The sequence below is a fragment of the Alexandromys fortis genome, unplaced genomic scaffold, assembly GCF_014885135.2.
Source record: "Alexandromys fortis isolate MF-2015 unplaced genomic scaffold, M_Fortis_MF-2015_v1.1 scaffold_27, whole genome shotgun sequence".
NCBI classification, from domain to species: Eukaryota; Metazoa; Chordata; class Mammalia; order Rodentia; family Cricetidae; genus Alexandromys; species Alexandromys fortis.
Window position 1 is genome coordinate 14,703,081 of NW_026067952.1, and position 18,851 is coordinate 14,721,931.

The following is an 18,851-nucleotide window of genomic DNA, read 5'->3' on the forward strand; positions in this document are numbered from 1 at the left end:
TGGGAGCTTGGAATAGCACCTGGAGGTTATCTGTTGGCCTGTGAGGTTGTGGGAATCAGGCTGGCTCAGCTCTGGCACCACCATGTCTAACTCCTGGGACAAGCATTGCTAGGGCTGATATTAGCCTGTACTGGCGAAATTTGCAGAGAAGGGCTTGAAGGTGAGAGGCACAGCAACAGCTACAGACTGGGAGGAAAGGCTTGGCTGTTCCCCGCTTCTGGGCGTCTAACAAGCACTGCTGCGGGAGGGGGTCCATTCTACTTAAAGTCAGGCAGGAGGCAAGGCACTGCTGCTAGTGTCTGTTCTTGTGCTTTCCCTCCACCCTGACCCAACCATCCCTTCTGAGATTGGGTATTGCTGTCTTCCCACACTGATTCCTAACAGCAGGCATAGCACTTGTGGTCAAAGCCTCACTCCTGATGCTAGGCCATGCAGCTTTTCCAGGGGAGATGTTTTCTAGCCCCTGGAATGTAGAGCTCTGGATAGATAGACATCTAGTCTTGAGTAGGATCAAAACAGGAACCCAAAGAGTGAGGATTTGCTTCTAGAAATAAGGTCTAGGTAACCCAGGTTGTTCTTGAATTCATGGTAATCTTCCTGCCTTGGTCTCCAGGGTGTTGGATTACAGGCATGCACCAGGCTTGGCCTGACCAAAACTCATTATACATGTGCCCTTCCTCCATTACCCAGTTAGCTCATTCATCCTTTGTGTTCAGTCCTTGAGTTTGAGGCTGACTTAGGCCATCTGTCACCCAGACTGCTCGTTAGCCCTCTACTATAAGCTACCAGAGGTTGGCCCCTGTTAACCCTTTGAGTCTCACCGCTGCCATATCAGAGGGTATCAAAGGCTGGTGGTCTATTGTGGGAGAGCGAAGATCCACAAAGAATGCCTACACCCAGCACCGACTCTACACTCCTGACTGGCTCCTCTGCAGGCAGAGGTAGAAAAGTAGAGACCCAGCTGCTGAGTACTCTTACTGCTGAGAGCGGAGCTATTTAGAGGATAGACCAGTGGTTCTCAACCTTCCTAATGCTACAGTTCCTCATGCTGCAGTGACCCCCGAACCTAACATTTTCATTGCTACTTCAAAACTAATTTTACTTCTGTTATTGAATCATAATGTAAATATTTTGGAGATAGAGGTTTGCTGATGGGGTCATGACCATAGGTTGAGAACAGCTAGGCTAAAAGCTGAGTGAGGCAGTCACTGTCAGATGTTCCTCAGTAGACAGGGACTAGGCCTAAGGGCTGGGGTGTCCCTTCCACAACAGGCTGTTAGATTCTGAATCCAAGCATTACAATCCAGGCCTCACCTGGCTGTGAGGGCGCAACAGCAGCTGCAGTAGTATGACGGCCACACTTCCCGTATGACTGGTACTTAGAAAATCTGCAGAGAGCATGTCCTGCTCTCCTAAGGGCATCCAAGCTCAGTTTCTGGCACCTGTATCAGGTGGCTTACAATCACTTCTAACTCCAGCTGATACAACCTGACCTCCAGGGACACCTGCAATCACGTGTACACATTACTGGCAACAAAATCTTAAAAAAAAAATTTTAACACTTTAGCTAAAAATCCTCACTTGTGCCCACAAAGGGATTAAAGAAAGGATGGAAGCCTGGAGTCTCAACCTTGATTTTGGATCAGTCTCCTGCTTGCCTCTGCTTGGGCATCTTAATCACATGCCCACTTGAGAGGCCCTCATCATAAACATGTCCTAAACGAAGCCTTAAAGACAGGTCCCTCCCAGATGAGAGCACTGTCCACCTTACTGAGTGCAGCCATCACTGAGGAGGTGGCACAGATCCTTTCAGGTAGTAATGGGAAGGCCAATTCTTTCTCACATCAGTACCCCAAAGATGACTTGACATCACTGGATCTTTGTTCCACGTGTGGCTTCTTTTGTCTCTAAACTGGGTGTCAAGAAAGGAAAGTGGCTTGTCTAGCTAGCCCTTTCTGGCTGCTACAGCCAGGACTTTTACCCCAAACTGATTACAAAACTGGAAAGGCTGTGTGCTAACAGCCAAGGCTGACAAGTCAGGTCGTCGAGTCTACAGACACAGGCCCAGACGCCAACTGCGCCCAGGGCAGAAGTTGGTGGGCACCTGAGACCAGGTCTATTTCTAGGCAAGCAGACGAGGTACAAAGACAAGTGATTAGGAACCACATAAGGGTGTTTACTTCATACAGGGCTCTGTACAAAACATCTACACGTATCTTTACAGAATAAGTAAATACCTGAAGGTAAATTGACAATGCTTCTCAGTAGCAGGGGAGTCCTGGTATGGGCACACACCACTCTCTTCAGCTTAGCACAAGCCAGTGCCACCTGCTTGTTTGGATGCAGAATTGTGGCTTGGACCCTGGGCCCATGCCCCTCCCCTCAGTCAGCACACTTTCTACAGCTCTTCCAACTATGCCAAAGGCACAGATGACAACAACTTCCTGTGGCAGACTGACAGTATCTGTTGTCACCGCATCACTCTGGACCTGGGAAATTCTCCTTTGTCCTGAATTAATCCCCGTGAATCACTCGCTCCAGGCAGGGCTCCTGTGAGGAGAACGATTTACCCCTCCAGCTTGGTTTGGTTAAAGTGCTTTGTGTAACTCAGCCTGGACACCTCCTATGTGCTCTGGTTTGTGACTGCCCGGCACGCAGAGCATCCCACTGCATACAGTGGGCACAGGGGACCTGTTGGGTGTGGATACGGCAGGACTGGAGAAGAGTGCCCAGGAGAGATCGGGAAAATAGAAGCATGGCGATGCTTCCCAGTACTCACTCTTTAAAGCAGCAAAAGGCACTTTTGTTTTCAAGCCAGAGTTTCTATAAAACAAACCTGGCTTTGCTTTTAACAAAGCCATCCTAGGAAGACCAAGTGATCCCATGGAGCCCACACACTCCTCCTTGAGGAGCCCAGGGGGAAGAGGGGCTGGTGATGTGGGGTTCCTGCCAAGACCTGTCTACATGCTGGCAAACTGCCAAGGACATTCCCAGCCTGACCCAGCAGCTGAGATCACTACAGACAGGCCAAGGTGGATGACTAGTGGAAAATAAGGAAAGCAAGACAAGCGACACTGTGGGGCATGGGTTGTTCACAAAGCAACTTTGGCTAAACTGAGCAGGGAACACATCTCAGGTACAATCCTGTCATCCCAGATAATTGGGACCTGAGGCAGGAGGATCAAAAGTTCAAGGCCAGCCTGGTTAACTTAGGTAGACCCTGTCTAAAAAATAAAACTACTAAAAAGTCTGGTGCTACTCAGTGGTAGAATATTTGCCTCACCTGTGCAAGGTCCTGGGTTCCATTCCCCTCCAAGAAAGGAAAAAGTAAATGTTATCCCAGTACATGCTCATCACTGATAGCTTCTCCCAGGAAGGAACTATGAGAGAGGAGGCTGGAGAGATGGCTCTACCATTAAGAGTGCTTACTACTTCAGTTTTACTAGAGGACTGGCGTTCAGATCCCAGCACCCACACCAGGCTCCAGGAAATCTGAAGCCCACTTCTGGTTTCTGTGGGCACCTGCACACATACATAAGTTTTTTTCTTTCTTTTTTTTTTTTAAGTGAGGATACTTGTTATGTTAGGTGTAGTATACAATCATAAAAATAGTATTAAAAATGTCTTTATAGGTAATGTCATGTGGCTTATAGAGAAAGAATAGGGAAACATAGGTAACACCATCCAGGAGATTAGCATACCTCTGCTGTGATCTCTAGGCTGGGATCAGAAAATTTAACTAGAACCCAGCTCATGTCTGTCTGTGACTTTGACCAGCTGCTCCCAGCCTGGAGTTCTCACCTCTCCCTTTCATCCCAAGGCTGGACTTTGTCAGGAGTCCCTGCCTGCTTTGTCTAGGAAACACAGAACATGTGGTGCTATAAGGAGGGCCTCTCTGTGCCCAACTTTCTTCTAGGCAGTGAGCTGGGTAGCCAGGTGTTCCAGAGCCACTTCCAACAGTTGAGGAGCAAAGAGCACTCAGGTCCACTAAGCCCAGTGTCAGGCAGCTCTGCCACTATGCACCAGTGCCAAAACATAAGCTGCCAAGGGCAGCAGAACAGAACACCCCTGACGGAAACCCTTTAATTACAGCAATTCCACCCTCTTGTGCCTTTCTGGAAGTGGGGAGAGCTTGGTGCACTGGGTGAGAAAGTGGCTCCTTGGGCTGAGTTTAGGGGAACAGCTGCAGCTGGAACTTAGGGGCCCACTCCAGGGCACTCTTCACCACTGCTAGTGCCGCTGCTCCAAGTGCCACCGTCAGCCCCATCACTGCCAGTTTCACAAAGCGGTTGGTCCTTGGTTTGGTCAGGACATCTTTTGTTCGAGCCTCAGGCCGCAGAAGTCCCCGAAACCGCTGCCGCAGCACCATATCTGGCCTCTGCTGGGCCGATGCCAGCTCAAAGTCTTTGAAAGTAGAGGCTGCCGTTCTGTGGACAGGAGCAGAAGGTGGCACAGAGGGACAGAGGACACTGAGAGGACTGCTGCAGAGCAGGCTACTGTCCAGCTCTCCTGGACAAGGACCCATAAGTGCCTGCTACAATGTAGATCTCTGCAAACACCAGACAAGCCGACCCTCCCTCTGCAAGCTTCCACTGCCCCAGCTGCAGCAGTGCCTCCCTCATCTCACCTTTCAGCCTCCTGCTGTGCAGCTGCCTCCCTTGCAAGTTCAGAAGGGGGAAACTGAACAAAGAGGTCTCCTGCTCTGCTGATGAGAGTCTCATAGGGCAGGTCCTGAGGGATCTGGGACAATAGGTGGTGGACAGAGGCCATGTCACAGTCACAGTCCAGGACTTCCTGCTCCCGGTACAGCACAATCTGGCAAAGGCAGGCTTTGAATCAGACACCAGAGGTATACAACCTAGGTAGGCACTTGCTTTTCTTTACACACAGACCTAAGTGCTCAGCCCAAAAGTTTGGCAAATGTGCTGTATCCCATGCCAACTATAATAATGTGAAAGACTGACCAATTCTAGCAAATCCTCCCGGAACACCTGTCTGCTCAAGGCACCCTAAGTCTTGAAACAAACTGACATTCTCATAGGAAGAAAAAAAGGACTACAGCAGACTCCGAGGAGCCTCAGAACAGCCTGACAACCATCTTGCTTCCTTCAGGCATCCTCCTGACAAGTGTTCATGTTCATAGCTGCTGAAGGCCACTCTCCACGCCACTCTCCTCTCTTCGAAACGAGCCCCACACTCTTCCACTACCCACTCCTCTTTCAAGCCTAATACCAAGCCCCTCTCTTCCTGAAGCCTGGCACTGGCAGGCAGACTGAACTGTCATCTATGCCCATCATGATATCCACTAGCTACCAGTTCCAGGTGATCTCTGCGGGATCACTGACAGTCACACGGCACACTGGAGCTTTGAAGGGTCAGAAGTCTCAAAGTGAGGACAGTTGCTTAACCAACATTCCCTGACACTTCCCAGTCTGGGGAGTGGGCCAAGAGCCGGGAAGCCACTGTCCCCTTCAAGAACACTGATCAAGCTAATGGGTAACAGTGAACCTAGGTCACTGCCCCCCAGTGTGTACCTACCACAGCTGCAAAGTAAATGGGCATGAGTGGGTGGCAGGCCAGGAAGAAGTCGTATAACCGCACAACATGCCTGAAGTCCGACAGGACGTGCCCAAACCAGGTGATAAGCCAGCTGAGGGCAAAGATGGTCCCCACCTCAGCACTAGGAGCAAAGGAAATCCAGATGTTAGGTGCCCTGTCAGCTCATCCCAAAAGCACAGTACCCAGTAAGCTCTCCAGGACTGTGGACAGGCCTGAATTTCCAGACAGAAAGAATGGACACAAAGAAGCCTGAAGAATTTGACACTAACCATTAATATGAGGCTACAACTAAAGTCGGTCTGTGAAGAAACAAAGAGCTAGAAAGCATAGTGACGGCTGCCATGTGTGTCCATGTACAAAGAGATGTGGACTCACCTCTGCATGAAGTCATGGAGTTGTGGGTTCACTTGGTCGATGATGGGCATCAGATAATTTAGGATGTGCTTGGTGTTGTCCATTGTGGGATCCATGAAATCCCTGTGGGAAGATAATCCAGTCAATGCACTTGGTCAGGTTCAACAGTTCAGGTTAGGGCTGCTCAAAGAGAAGGCTCAAACTACTCGACACTGACTATCCTGAGAAGGCTGGAGGAGTGACACCCGTCCTGGCACAAAACCAGATGCACAGGTACCTGAGGTGGTGGGTAGACAACTTTTCTACCAGGGATGTTGCCAGCTTCTCCCCCACTACCAGCAGGAAAGTGACCACTATGTCATGGTAGCCCTGGTAGTAGTGGAGCTGAGGGTTGCGATCCAAGATGAGGAGGATGATGTCAATTAGTTCTTCCTGAAGCCCTTCTCTCTGCTCATCTGGCATGCCTGGGAAGAGGAGATGCATCTGAATTGGCAAGGAGCCTAGTGACAAAGATTAGGCCAGAGAAAAGTACCCAGTAACAGACAGTGAATTACAAAACAGTTGGCAATTCCTTGAAAAATTCCTTGAAAAATCTACATATTACATATGTGGACAGGAAAAACCACATAGTAGGGGCCCCTGACAAAACTGCCTAACTAAAACCTTACAGTCAGCATGGCCAATCATGGGGAAAGACTGAACATGCCTCCAAGATGCCAGGCTGCCATGAGCTCTGCACTCCAGCTCCAGAAGTTCTGATATCTGCACACAAATACACATGCAAGCAAAACACCAATGCACATAAAATAAGAACATTTAAAACAATAAAAATAAATAAATGGTGAAAGATGAAGTATTCTGTGGATTAGATATTTTGGGAACTGTGATGGCTGTTTACCCTTAAATAGTTGAGAAACAAAATTACATGTGTTAGTATAAAAAAGAAAGAAACAGGCAGGACTGAAGAGATGGCTCAGAGGTTAAGAGCACTAGCTGATCTTCCACAGGTCCTGAGTTCAATTCCCAGCAACCATAATCTTCTAAAATGAGATCTGGTGCCCTCTTGTGGCAAGTAGACATACATGCAGGCAGAATACCATCTACAGAAGAAATAAATCTTTTAAAAAGATTCCATTGCTTTAAAAAAAAGGGGGGGGGGGAAGAACAGGCAATTAATGTGGCAACATGTGAATCTGTGATCAGCAGAAAAGTACCTAGAGACTTCTTTGTCCTACTTCTTTTTTATTTTATTTTATTAAAGTTCCCACTCCCTTCCCACCTCCCATTTCCTCCACCTTTCTCACGAACCCTACTTCTTGGAATGAAATTATGTAAGGAATTATATGAAAATTAAAACTGTTGTATTCGGGGGCTGGAGAGATGGCTTAGAGGTTAAGAGCATTGACTGCTCTTCCAGAGGCCCTGAGTTCAATTCCCAGCAACCACATGGGGGCTCACAGCCATCTATAATGAGATCTGGTGCCCTTTTCTGGACTGCAGGCAAAAATGCAGACAGAACACTATAATAAATAAATAAATAAATAAAAAAAAAAATAAATAAATAAATAAATAAATAAATATTTTAAAAAAGTTGTATTCAAACCAGGAGGTAGTGGCGCACACCTTTAATTCCATATAGCACTTGGGAGGCAGAGGCAGATGGGTCTCTATAAGTTCAAAGCCAGTCTGGTATACAAGAGCTAGTTCCAGGACAGGCTCCAAAGCTACAGAAAAACCTTGTTTCGAAACATGTTTTGGTAAAGAATTATGAACCTGTTCTTCCTTTAGTCAGAGCTCAAAGGGCATAAGACCATGCTTAGCCCATGTACCAAGATCAAGACACCTAAAGTCGAGAAGGCGGGAGAGTTCAAACTCTGCATCTACAAGGCACTCCTGAATCTGAAGAAAGTGACCTTGAATCACAAGGTTCCGTTAAGGGAGTTAAAAAACACAACACCAAAGAAACCTAAGCTGCTGTTGGTTGGAAAGCTATCATGATCTGTTTCAATTCCTCTACTAAAATCGATCCAGAGCTGGGTGGTGATGGCGCACGCCTTTAATCCCAGCACTTGGGAGGCAGAGGCAGGAAGATATCTTTGAGTTCCAAGCCAGCCTGGTCTACAAACAAGAGCTAGTTCCAGGACAGGTTCCAGAGTGACAGAGACACTTTGTCTCAAAAAACAAAACAAAACAATCCACAAAACTCCACTCTTGCTATTGTATGAACTGGAGAAAATAGTCACTAAGAAGCAGATAATCTTTGCTGCTCAGCAGAATCCTGCCTTAGCCAGTTTGAAAAAGTCACATGGAAAATAAATGAATGTACATAGGAAGGGCACACTGACTGACAGGAAATGGTAGGTGGCCTGCCACAAAGGTTTCCACAAGGATGACACACAGCAAGTCAGTGTAAACTGGAGGGCTGAACTGCCTTGCCTGGTGTTTGTGAGAGCCCATGAGAGCCCATGTGCAGTAACGCTAACTTTGAGTTCCAAGAATGAGCTGTAAATAAAAACAACTGAGGCAATTACTCAGGGGAGATGGAGGATATCGAGCCCTGACCTCATGAAATATTTTAGAAGAATGTCACCAAGAACAGCTTTCTTATGTGCTTAGCCCAGCATTCAGCTACAATTTTTTTTGTGAGAGAAAACAGCAAGATAAGGAAGGGTCCACATTAAACTGAACTATAAAGGTTCAAGGTAAGAATAAAGGTCACTCCTTGCCCACATTAATTCCACCTTCTCAAAAGAGGTACACTATAAAGATAAACGAGAAAACAAAGAAAACTAAGAATTAAGTGAAACCAAGAAAGCAGCAAGAGCAAGAGCTATAGTCTGATTGAATTTCTGGTTTATGATCCGTCAGGCTGGCCCAGAAGACATGAGTGGAAAGGGTTTAAAATGCCCAGGAGGAACCAGTGTGCAGAAAGATCACCATACTGGTGACATAAATGTAAGGAGTAAAGGATGCAGAGGAAAAGAGGGAGGCACCTGCCCTCATTCACCTCAACTGGATCAACAGGGTAGAAAGAAGGGACTGGGCCATGGGAAGTGCTATCATAACCACACTGACTGGCTACCAGCCTGTGGGAGCTCACAAGACTCCCATGAAGAACAGATCCAAATAGGGCAGAGGCCTATAATACACATGTGCCAACCGGAGCTTGCTTCAGCTAAGTGTGGCCAAATATCTCTTCAAAGGTCAAGGTAAAGTTACATAGGAAGAAAGCTAGAATATACAGATGAGGTTTGCTGCCCAGTACCCTCGATATGAAAACAGAAAGTAAAGTCTTTTTTTTTTTTTTTTTTGTCCTGGAAAACAAGAGGCAATTTCAGGAACATGTTCTACAAACATGCAGGGAAAGGCTCCAGCCATCACCACACATGTGAAGTAACACTCACCAAATGAAGTTACAATTCCCATTAAGATACATTCCAAACTAACCTGCTACCAAAGCCAGACCCCTTGCCCTGCCAATCCTTACAAAGCTCCTCTAGGGCACAAGGGCAGAGAAAGATGCAAGAGTTGCTTCTCTGACTTGCCACCTCTGGGCACAAAGAATCCATAGTGAGGGTTTCCACTTGAGTGGTTGAGAGCAGGGTTCTTTCTGCATGCATGCCTCTGTTGCTGGGAAGAAAACACCTTAATCCCAGCAGGCATCATCACAAGAAGGTAAATGCAAAGGGACAGAAAGCCTCAGTCTAGATGTAGCAAGTCTGAAAATCTGCTCACCAGGAGGGAAGCGCCGGAGAGACCGCCTGACATCCAGCAGCACTTGCTGGTAATCCTTGCTCAATTGTCGCAGATCCTTCCCTAGCAGAGAAAGAAGAACATGGTATTATTGCAAAGAGGTCTGGAAAACCAACTGAGGGGTAAATTCTTCTGGGACTTCCAGTATAGTTCATGGTAGAGAGCTAACCTAGCAAGCTTGATGCCAGAGTTTAGACCCACATCACAAAGGAAGAAACAGTTATAAAAACGACTTTCTGGAATGATAGTTGAGACCTAGAGGACACACAGAGCAGTCTTTTCCCTCAAGAGGACAAGACTGAAGATGTAACACCTGCATCTAAGCACCAGGTACAAGTAGAATCCCAACCACGCAGTCAGGTGCAGTGCTGGATTACACTTGTAATCCCTGTCCTTGGGAGACTGTGGTTGAGGGATTGCCTCAGGTTTGAAGACAACCTAGGCTACAAAGCAAGACCCCATCCAAAATAAAAATTTAAAAAGAGAATGAAAAACAAAAAGAGGAAGAGGAATACTAAAATGGGAGAGGCCAAGGACACAGTTTAATGGCATAGTGCTTGCCCAGCACATGCAAGGCCCTGGACTGGATGCACACTACTACTGAAAACAAATGCCAGGAAAGATGCATTTGATAGGTAATCTCTCTCTAGTTTAGTTTTAAACACAGCTCTTTCATGTCTGATGAGCACAAAGGAGGGAAGAGCCTGTCCACACGTACCTCTCAGGCTACCATGAGAACTGACTAGAATCAGGAATTCAGGAATGAGGCACAGTGTGTGCTCAGCATGTAAGCACTGTAACTCTACGTGCAGGGCCTTGAGCATCTGAAGATATGGGCATGGAAGTGGCACCGGAGTGAAACGTCACTGAATGCTAACAAACAACAGCATATTAAAAGTATGGGTAAAGCTGGGTGGTGGTGGTGCACGCCTTTAATCCCAGCACTCGGGAGGCAGGGCAGGTGGATCTCTGTGAGTTTGAGGCCAGCCTGGTCCACAGAGTGAGGACCAGAGACAGGCAGAGTTACACAGAGAAACCCTGTCTCACAAAACAAAACAACAACAAAAAAAAGGACTTATTTTTATTTCAAGTATATCGTTGCTTTGCCTGTACATTTGTCTGTACACTGTATATATGCAATGCCCAAGAAGGTCAGAAGGTGTCAGATCCCCTGAAATTGGAGTTAAAGACAGCTGTTAGCTACCATGTGAGTGCAGAGAATCGAACTCGAATCACCTGGAAGAGCAGTCAGTGCTCTTAATCACTGAATCACCTCTCCAGCCCTAATCTTGAACTTTTTTTTTTAAATTGGTTTCTGGTTTTTTGTTTGTTTGTTTGTTTGTTTTGTTTTGGAGACAGGGTTTCTGTAGCGCTGGCTATCCTGGAACTAACTCTGTAAACCAGGCTGGCCTCAGACTCACAGAGCTCTACTTCCTGGGTACTGGATTAAGTCAGTACTAGGATTACAGGCATGTGCCACCACAACTAGTTTTATGCAGTGCAGGGATTGAACTTTGTGAATGCTAGGCAAATGCTCTTATCGACTGAGCTAGAGAGATGGTTTACAGATAGAAACATGTATCTTCCTCATCCCAAGCCAAGTGCTGCTGTGTAAGTGTTGATTGTCCTCACAATCCACAAAGAAAACTATCAGAGGAGCCTGCACAAGACTTCTTCTTCCTCCCTCCCAGGACCACCCTTCTAACACAGGCCCATTGGCCTGAGGAGGCCCAGTTTCAAACATCTGTCACATTTGTAACAAGTGGCAACCTAGCATCCACTTGGCACCACATCATCAAACTTTTTAGCACATGAGTCATTTGAATCACGTCCAGTATGTGGAAACAGCAGGGCATCCAAACTGCCAAGTGAATGAGAGAAGGCCCAGCACACCAGGACACTGCACAGAGGTGGCAGGTGGGCACTGGCTACAGGGCTTGTGCTCAAGGACTTGCTTCACTGTATGGCTTACAGATTAGCTCATTAGCAGCTTCCGGCAGAACTGAAGAACTCCAAGGAACCTTAGCATTTCTGTAATGTACCCAGAGGCCAGAACGGGACATCAAATCTCCTGGAACTAGAGTTAGAGATGGTTGTGCGCCACCATATGTGTGCTGGGAACTGAACCCAGGTTCTCTACAAAAGTAACAAGTGTTCTTAACTGCTGAGCCACTTTTCCAGCCCCCTAAGATAGGCATTTTTAGTAAACTCCTCTAACTAGACAACTTTGCTCCTGAGTTGAAACTCCCCACCCCCAGCTTTTGTTCCCTTACTTGACACAGGTGGTGGCTCATTGGTGTTGACATTGAGGAGCTTGGGCCACACTTGGCACCTGATCTCATCAGTCAGGAGCCCTCCCTCGCTGATAGCCATTCGTCGGAGGGCGGCCACGTCAATGGGATCACTGTTCAGGGCCTGGTGTATCTCCGCCACCTTCTTTTTCCTTTTGGCATTAAAGTCTGGGGAAACAAACAGATACACAATGTGCATGCAGAGAATGAAGCACACACTTGGCAGGTGTGGTGTTTGGCTTTAGAGTCCCTATCTCAACTTGGTATGCGGTAAATCAGGTACCTTCTCTTAGCTCCGATCCTCATGCTTGCTTCTTATACAACCTATATATATTTGTCACACAATGGAAAAAACACTATGGCCATACACCAAGAAAATAACAAGACATGATAGTTTTAGGAAGTATCAGTAAGTACCAGTGTATCTAGCAGGTACTGTCAATGTGTTTGCAGAACACAGGTATCTCAATTTAAGTGTTTTTCTTGAATTGGGGAGTACAGTGGGAGAGGACCTGCCTAGCACAGTAGAGGTCCTGGGTTCAACCTCTAGCACTGAAAAAAAAAATTAATTCTACATTTTAATAAAACCATATGTAAGTCTCAGCCATAGGCTGAGAGAACTAATAAAACACTAACTGCGGGGAGACATTTTTGAAAGTCAAATGTCAGAGGAGTGTTTATTTCTGCCTGCTTCTGCCTCAAAAGTTAGTTTTTTAGAAAGCAGGAATTGCAACTTAGACTACTAGTTCTTGTTTTAATAGTACAAAGCCTCTTGATTTTCAAGTGGAACATCTACTTTTATGAACAGCAGATGATGCTTGTTAAGAGTTTATGGTTACCTGCACCACTGAAAAAATAAAAACTACAAGAATTTCAACACAAAACGCCAAATGTCACAAGGCAGTACACTATAATTACCAAGAAAACCTGTATGTAGACAGTAAAGCCAAGAGTGCAATACAGTACAGTAAGTCAGGCCAACCTACATATGCATACACATATCTATAGAATAAATACTGGATACTAGAAACTATGGTTATTGTAAGGTGGACACCACCATAAGAAGGTAGGTAAGACAAGTAATATCACACGGTGTTTTAGATTCTGGAAGAGGTACTGAACAGATGACCTTAATAATGTCCTATTCTGAGACAACAGTCTACAACTGTGTTCATGACAAAGGGGACATTATTAACACAAACTGGAGTTGTTAAGAGTCCTAGTGACCTATCTGTGTGAGCTATGACAAGTGAGAGCTTTGGAGTCATATGCAACTGGAGGTCAAACAGGAAGAAAACCGTGATTTCTGGCCGAGATAAACCTGTTCTATTGCTACACTGTTGTTGCTGTCCCTAGTAACACAAGAGGGTGACCAGTGTCTGAGATTTTTCTGGTATAAGTCTAGCCTCTGAGCATAACTTCTCAGAGTAAATTCAAATTGTTCTCTTCACTCTCAAGACTGGCCCAGGTTGGATGTTAAATTAAATGGCTCCTTTATCTAGAAATAAAAAAAAAAAATCAGGCTCTTCTCTCAGTAAAGGACAGCACCAAATATTTCTGAGGTTATGTCAGGCTCTTGCCTCAGTGGTGCCTCCCTTCAGGCTGCCATGCACTACGAGGTCCATCATTTAATGGGTCTGTAGGAAGTACTGAGGTGAAGAATGAACAATGGCTCCCTCACAGCTCCTGAGAAACTCATAGCAGGAAGGGACACAATTATTACATAGGGTATTTGAGAACCCTGAAGGATGGCAAACCCTGAAAGGCTCTGCCAGGAATTGATTCTGAAATCCCCTAAGAACTGCCACACTGAAGAGTGTCAAAGGCAAAGCACGCCTGGCAGAGGTAAGAGTGTGAGCAAAGACATCATACAAGAAAACACCATGGCAAGAAACAGGCACAGGGAACAAGAAACGGGGAGAGAACAAGGAAGTTACAACTGGAATGGGGGAGCTCAACTTGAACTGAGTGGTTCAGCAGGAAGTCTGGGCTTTTTCTGAAGGGCTACATACATCCTCCGAAGACAAGGCTGCATGCTTTCCAAGAGGATCAAGAAGGGTAAGCAATGTTTTTGTTGTTATTGTTGTTTTTCATTTTTTATTGCAGTGCTAGGGATGAGCGCAGGGTTTATGAAATTTCACAGGGATCCCTACCTAGCACCGGAGCTACACATACTGTGTGATCTCAACAACACAGGCTAAGCAAGAAACTGAGCAGGAACTGAATTAGTTTTCAACAGTGAACACAACATAAGCTCCATGCAAACTTTGGCAGTAAGAACCCTCGCATGATCTACACACCTCAGGGAGGAGCACTGAGGTGGCAGTCCCAAAGTCACTTCCAACTTTTGCTGACCTTTCACCAAGAGTATGGAAAGATCTTATTTCTGCCCATTCCCAGTAAGCTACTCAGCAATGTGGGGAAGAACACAGTTTACAAACTCCTGAATTCCCATGAGGTTTAGGCAAAGACACAGCCATGAGTTAACTAATTCTGGACCAAGCCATGGCTACAATGCTTACTTCTCCCTGATGTTTTCAGCTTTTTGTTTTTATTTTTTAAGACAGGGCCTCTCTTTGCAGTCCTGGCTGTTTTGGAACTTGCTCTATAGACCAGGCTGGCACTGAACACCGACTCGAGATCAAAGGCATGCAACACCATGCCTGGCTGTTGTTATTTTTGAGACAGGGTCTCAAACTAGTCCTTGCTGGCCTGGAACTCAAAGTTCTGCCTGCCTCTGCCTCCTGAGTGCTGGGATTAAAGTTATGCCCACTGAACCTGGCTAAACCTCTTGATTTTGACTACATAGAACTCAAAAAGCACATGTGTAGTAGAATAAATTATGTAGCTTACTTAGTTTCTGCTCTTCTGGAACAAAACTGCCACATAGTAAGAGCATTACTTTTCCCCACACTACTGTGTGGCTTACTGCAGAATTCTTAACACTTCTGTAGATTTTCTGGCTTTCCTGACAACTCTGGGTGCTTTCCTGAGGCGAGTACTCAAATGTGGACTTGGAGTGCTATCTGATCACTTGGATACTGCCATCCTTAACCTTCACCTTCCAGTAGGTAAGGCTGGCGGGGCCAGTGAGATAGCTCAGTGGGAAAAGGTATTTGCATACAAGCCTGATGACCCAAGTTCTATCCCCACATCTCATAAGGCGGCAGGAGAACTCATGGAAGTTGTTTTCTGACTGCCACATGTATTCAGTAGTCACAAGCTTAAAGCTGAGGGGCGGATGAGGAAGTTATTCCTACATATGCCACCCCTACACACACTTTCCTGAGCCCACTGTGTAGCATTTCATTGTAACTCAGAGAACTCAAGTGAGCCGCTGGTGTGCAAACTGCACAGCGAGGTCAACAGCCAGCCTATATCATAGAGCATCAGGGTCACCACTGAACAACTAGTTCACAAACATCCTATTTATTCCTACAAAGTGAAAAGTCACAGTTGTCCCTTCTTTAATCAGAGAAAGATTAAAATTCATGTCTACTATCTGTTTTATTTTAAGGTAAATTGAACTAACAATTTCTTTACGCTTCACTTGGAGGAGTGGTGCATCATAAACTCCTAAACTGAGAGCTTCCAAATTCCTTTACGGAAGAGGACTTGGCTATCATCACCATGATGAAATAAAACGATTGTCCTAAGGCCTTTAAATGGCAGATGAAAGTGTGCTGGTACTGTGCTAAACCCCTAGCCCTAATATGCTTATTTTAATAAGGGTCACCAAAGCAGATCTTTTTCTTCTCCCTTTCTGGTACTAGAGAATGAACCATGGGCTTCACATACTGTAGGCAAGTAATCACCTACTGAGCCATAACCCTAGCCCCTACCTACTCTATGTTTGAGATAGGGTCTCACTGTGTAGCTATGGCTGACCAAGAACTATCTATATAGATCAGGTTGGCCTCAAACAGAGATCCACCTACTTCTGCCTCCTGAGTACTGAGACTAAAGGTGTGGACTATTATGCCTAGGCAATGCTAACATATTATAGGAATATTATTCTGGGTTGGGTTTTGTGTTTTTGGTGAAATGTTAGCTTTTAAAATCCAACTTAACTTCTATTTACTACACTGTAAAGCTTGCTTGAGGCCAGTCTGGTCGACGTAGCGAGCTCCAGGCCAGTCAAGGCTACATACTGAGACCCTGTTTCCCAAATCCAAGCAAACAAAACTGTTAGCACTGTGCCTGGTTCCACAGCCCATATACTGAAAGAACACAGACAAGAAAATAACAAGTGTGGCAGTGCATGCCTGTACCTAACACCGCGGAGTAGAGGGAGAAGAGACAGACAAGGCTATCCTCTGCTACGAAGTAAGTTCAAGGCCAGCCTCGGCTTCATGAGACCTGATCTCAAAAGAAACATTAGAAATAAATGAAGGGGGCTGAAGAGATGGCTCGGAGGGTAAAAGCACTGACTGCTCTTCCAGAGGTTCTGAGTTCAATTCCCAGCAGCCACATGGTGGCTCACAGCCATCTGTAATGAGATCTGGTGCCCTCTTCTGGCGTGTAGTCAGTCATACATGCAGGCAGAACACTATATACATAATAAATATATATTAAATAAATAAATAAATAAATAAATGGCCGAGCAGCCTGGGAGGTAGTCCCAGCACTCAGAGGGCAGAGGCAGGAAGGTCTCTGAGTTGGAGGCCAGCCTGGTCTACAGAGTGAGTTCCAGGACAGCCAGGGTTAAACAATAAAACCCTGTCGTGAAAAACCCACTCCAACAAAAAAAAATATATGTTTGAACACCATGTTTGTATAAGACAAAGACAGTGGACCACAAAAATCTTGTATTCGTGGTAAAATTCCTCTTAAAAGAAAATAAACCCAAGTGCCCTTTTCTTTGATAGTACTAATTCATTTCTAAAAAATGTAACCAAACTGGAAGGAATTCATTAAGTACTAACATAAAGATAGATGGAAACAGGAAAGTTCCAGGGTAAATTATCAAGATCTGTACACTTGGTAACTGTAAAAGAGCCATGGCCATGTAGCTCGGGGTCCTTCCGGCACTTCCTGCCCTTTTCAGAGAAAGAATATACTTTACTGAATGGGGAAAAACAGTGCATACCGATTTGGCTATGAGCTCTACAACCGAGTGTTTTTAGCATTAGTAATTTGGTCGTCAATATATTTAAAACCAATCATCTTAACTAAGAAATATCCTCTGCGTTCCCTTTCCACCCAGACAAGCTAGATAGAGGGCCTGAAGTTTTGCAACCAAGATATAGCTGCACTGCAACAGGTCACACGACCCATGTCACAGGGGCACTGGCTATGCCATAAAGACAGATGTCACACAGACACAAGCAAAGAGTGTTACATATACCAAAGAGCCCGGGAAAGTGGCTCACAGGCTGTCCAGCTTATCGGATGAGAAAAGAGGAATAACAGAAATGAGCACGGAGAACCAAGACGTGGAATCTAGAAGCATCTCCAAACATGTGGGAGGGATAACAGGGTCGGTTCTAACATGCGCACCACCTGTCAGGGGACGGGAAGGGGAACGGCGCTTTTGGATTAGCTCACCTGGTACGGGACTTCTCACCAAGCAGCTACCATATGGGAAATGTATTCCAGAACACGCGCACAACAAAACCCAAGATTTCACAGAAATGCTTTAGCCGGAAAAAAGATTATAGGAAACAGCACTGCTTTGTGCACAACAGAACACTAGCATAGGTGGCCCAAGGAAAGGCCAGAAAGTAGCTGAACAGGGAGTGTGAGGTGGAGAGCTCACCGACGGGAGTTTCTGGAACTGGACAGAGGCGACTTTGCATGAGTTTGTGTGTGTGTGCCCGCGCGTGCAGAGAGGAATTTCAGGGTCACAAGCGGAGGCCGGAGCTCAGGCAGCCGGCAGCCGTCTAGCACGGGCAGCCCGCTCTGCGGACGTGGCGGGCGGCGGCCGGGGCGAGGCCCGGTTCCTCCTCACCCGACGCCGCCCCCCTCAGGCCCCGGCCGCTGCGCGGCCCTCGCTCGTCGCCCCAGCCCGCCGCCTTCCGTACCTGCCTTCCCCGCGCCGCGCTTCCAGCGGCCCGCGGAGCCGTCGCCCTGTGAGGGCCGGTGGGCCATCCCCGGGGGCCCGGGCCCCAGCCCGAGCCCCGGCTGGCGGCCGAGCCTGAGGCGCCGCTCCCACCGCGGACGAAAGCACAGTTAAGCCGGGGCAGGCTGGTCTCCGTCGGCCTGCGACGCGCAGGCGCGCAGACAACCACGCCCCCACGTGACCCGCGTGCTGGTGTGGGAGGGGCTGAGGCGCGCGCATGCGGCTTGACAGTGGAAAACACGGGTGCGGAGGGTGGGCTCAGAGGATTTGGTTGTGCGTTCGTTTACTAGACCATATTTCATTATAGCTTCTACTTTTATTATCTGTGAAACAGTTGTGAAAATTACTGAACTCACGAGGCTGGACACTGCCAGGCTCCAATGTTATGCGCAGACTATCGTTTGCCAAGGGCTCTACCTCCGGTCATACCTGGCTCCCCAACTTAGCAGGGTCGCCTTGTGCAGCTTCTGCGGCTGTGGCTGCACAACGCCGGGAGACGGCCTCCATTCATGGAGATGGTTATGGGGCACTGCTCCCTCGCTGAGTTGTGCGAACCAGTTATCCTTTGGTCAAAATACTATGGGTAGGATCAGGCCTTTGAGCTCCTCACCTCCGGTGTTTCTAACTGAACAAGCACTCAAACCAAAGCTCAGTGACTGAGGGTCATCCCCGCCCAGACACTGCCTCATCTCTCAGATCTCCAGTGAAGATGCTCCCATGAGTTTAGTTATTTGATGAGCTTCTCTAGTCTCAGTATTTTTTTTTTCTTCTAAAGTATTGGACCCTCCTGGTTCCATATCCTCTCTAGCCCACCTTTACTCTATAAGTCCTTT

The 18,851-nt window shown here is 46.7% G+C and overlaps 1 protein-coding gene across 2 annotated transcripts; it reads right to left on the reverse strand.

The window, feature by feature from the left end:
* Positions 1-2,155: 2,155 nt before the first annotated feature.
* Positions 2,156-18,170, reverse strand: Tbc1d20 (TBC1 domain family member 20). Of its 2 annotated transcripts, XM_050150893.1 has the most exons (8): positions 17,981-18,169; positions 11,940-12,125; positions 9,649-9,729; positions 6,191-6,377; positions 5,935-6,036; positions 5,539-5,680; positions 4,628-4,815; positions 2,156-4,427 (listed from the first exon to the last, which is right to left on the reverse strand). In XM_050150893.1, exons 1-8 carry the CDS (start codon positions 18,045-18,047, stop codon positions 4,172-4,174), a joined length of 1,209 nt encoding a protein of 402 aa, XP_050006850.1. In that variant the 5' UTR covers positions 18,048-18,169; the 3' UTR covers positions 2,156-4,171. The 2 variants fall into 2 exon arrangements, with proteins under 2 accessions (XP_050006850.1, XP_050006851.1); XM_050150894.1 differs by lacking the exon at positions 9,649-9,729 and having other exon boundaries at positions 17,981-18,170.
* Between the last annotated feature and the right edge of the window lie 681 nt (positions 18,171-18,851).

Bases quoted from the DNA above. Each gene is read 5' to 3' on its own strand.
- Tbc1d20 (XM_050150893.1), bottom strand. From the start codon at position 18,047: ATGGCCCACCGGCCCTCACAGGGCGACGGCTCCGCGGGCCGCTGGAAG. The intron at 12,126-17,980 runs GTACGGAAGGCG...TTGTTTCCCCAG, and splicing joins GCGCGGCGCGGGGAAGGCAG to ACTTTAATGCCAAAAGGAAA. The intron at 5,681-5,934 runs GTGAGTCCACAT...CTTTGCTCCTAG, and splicing joins CTCCATGACTTCATGCAGAG to TGCTGAGGTGGGGACCATCT.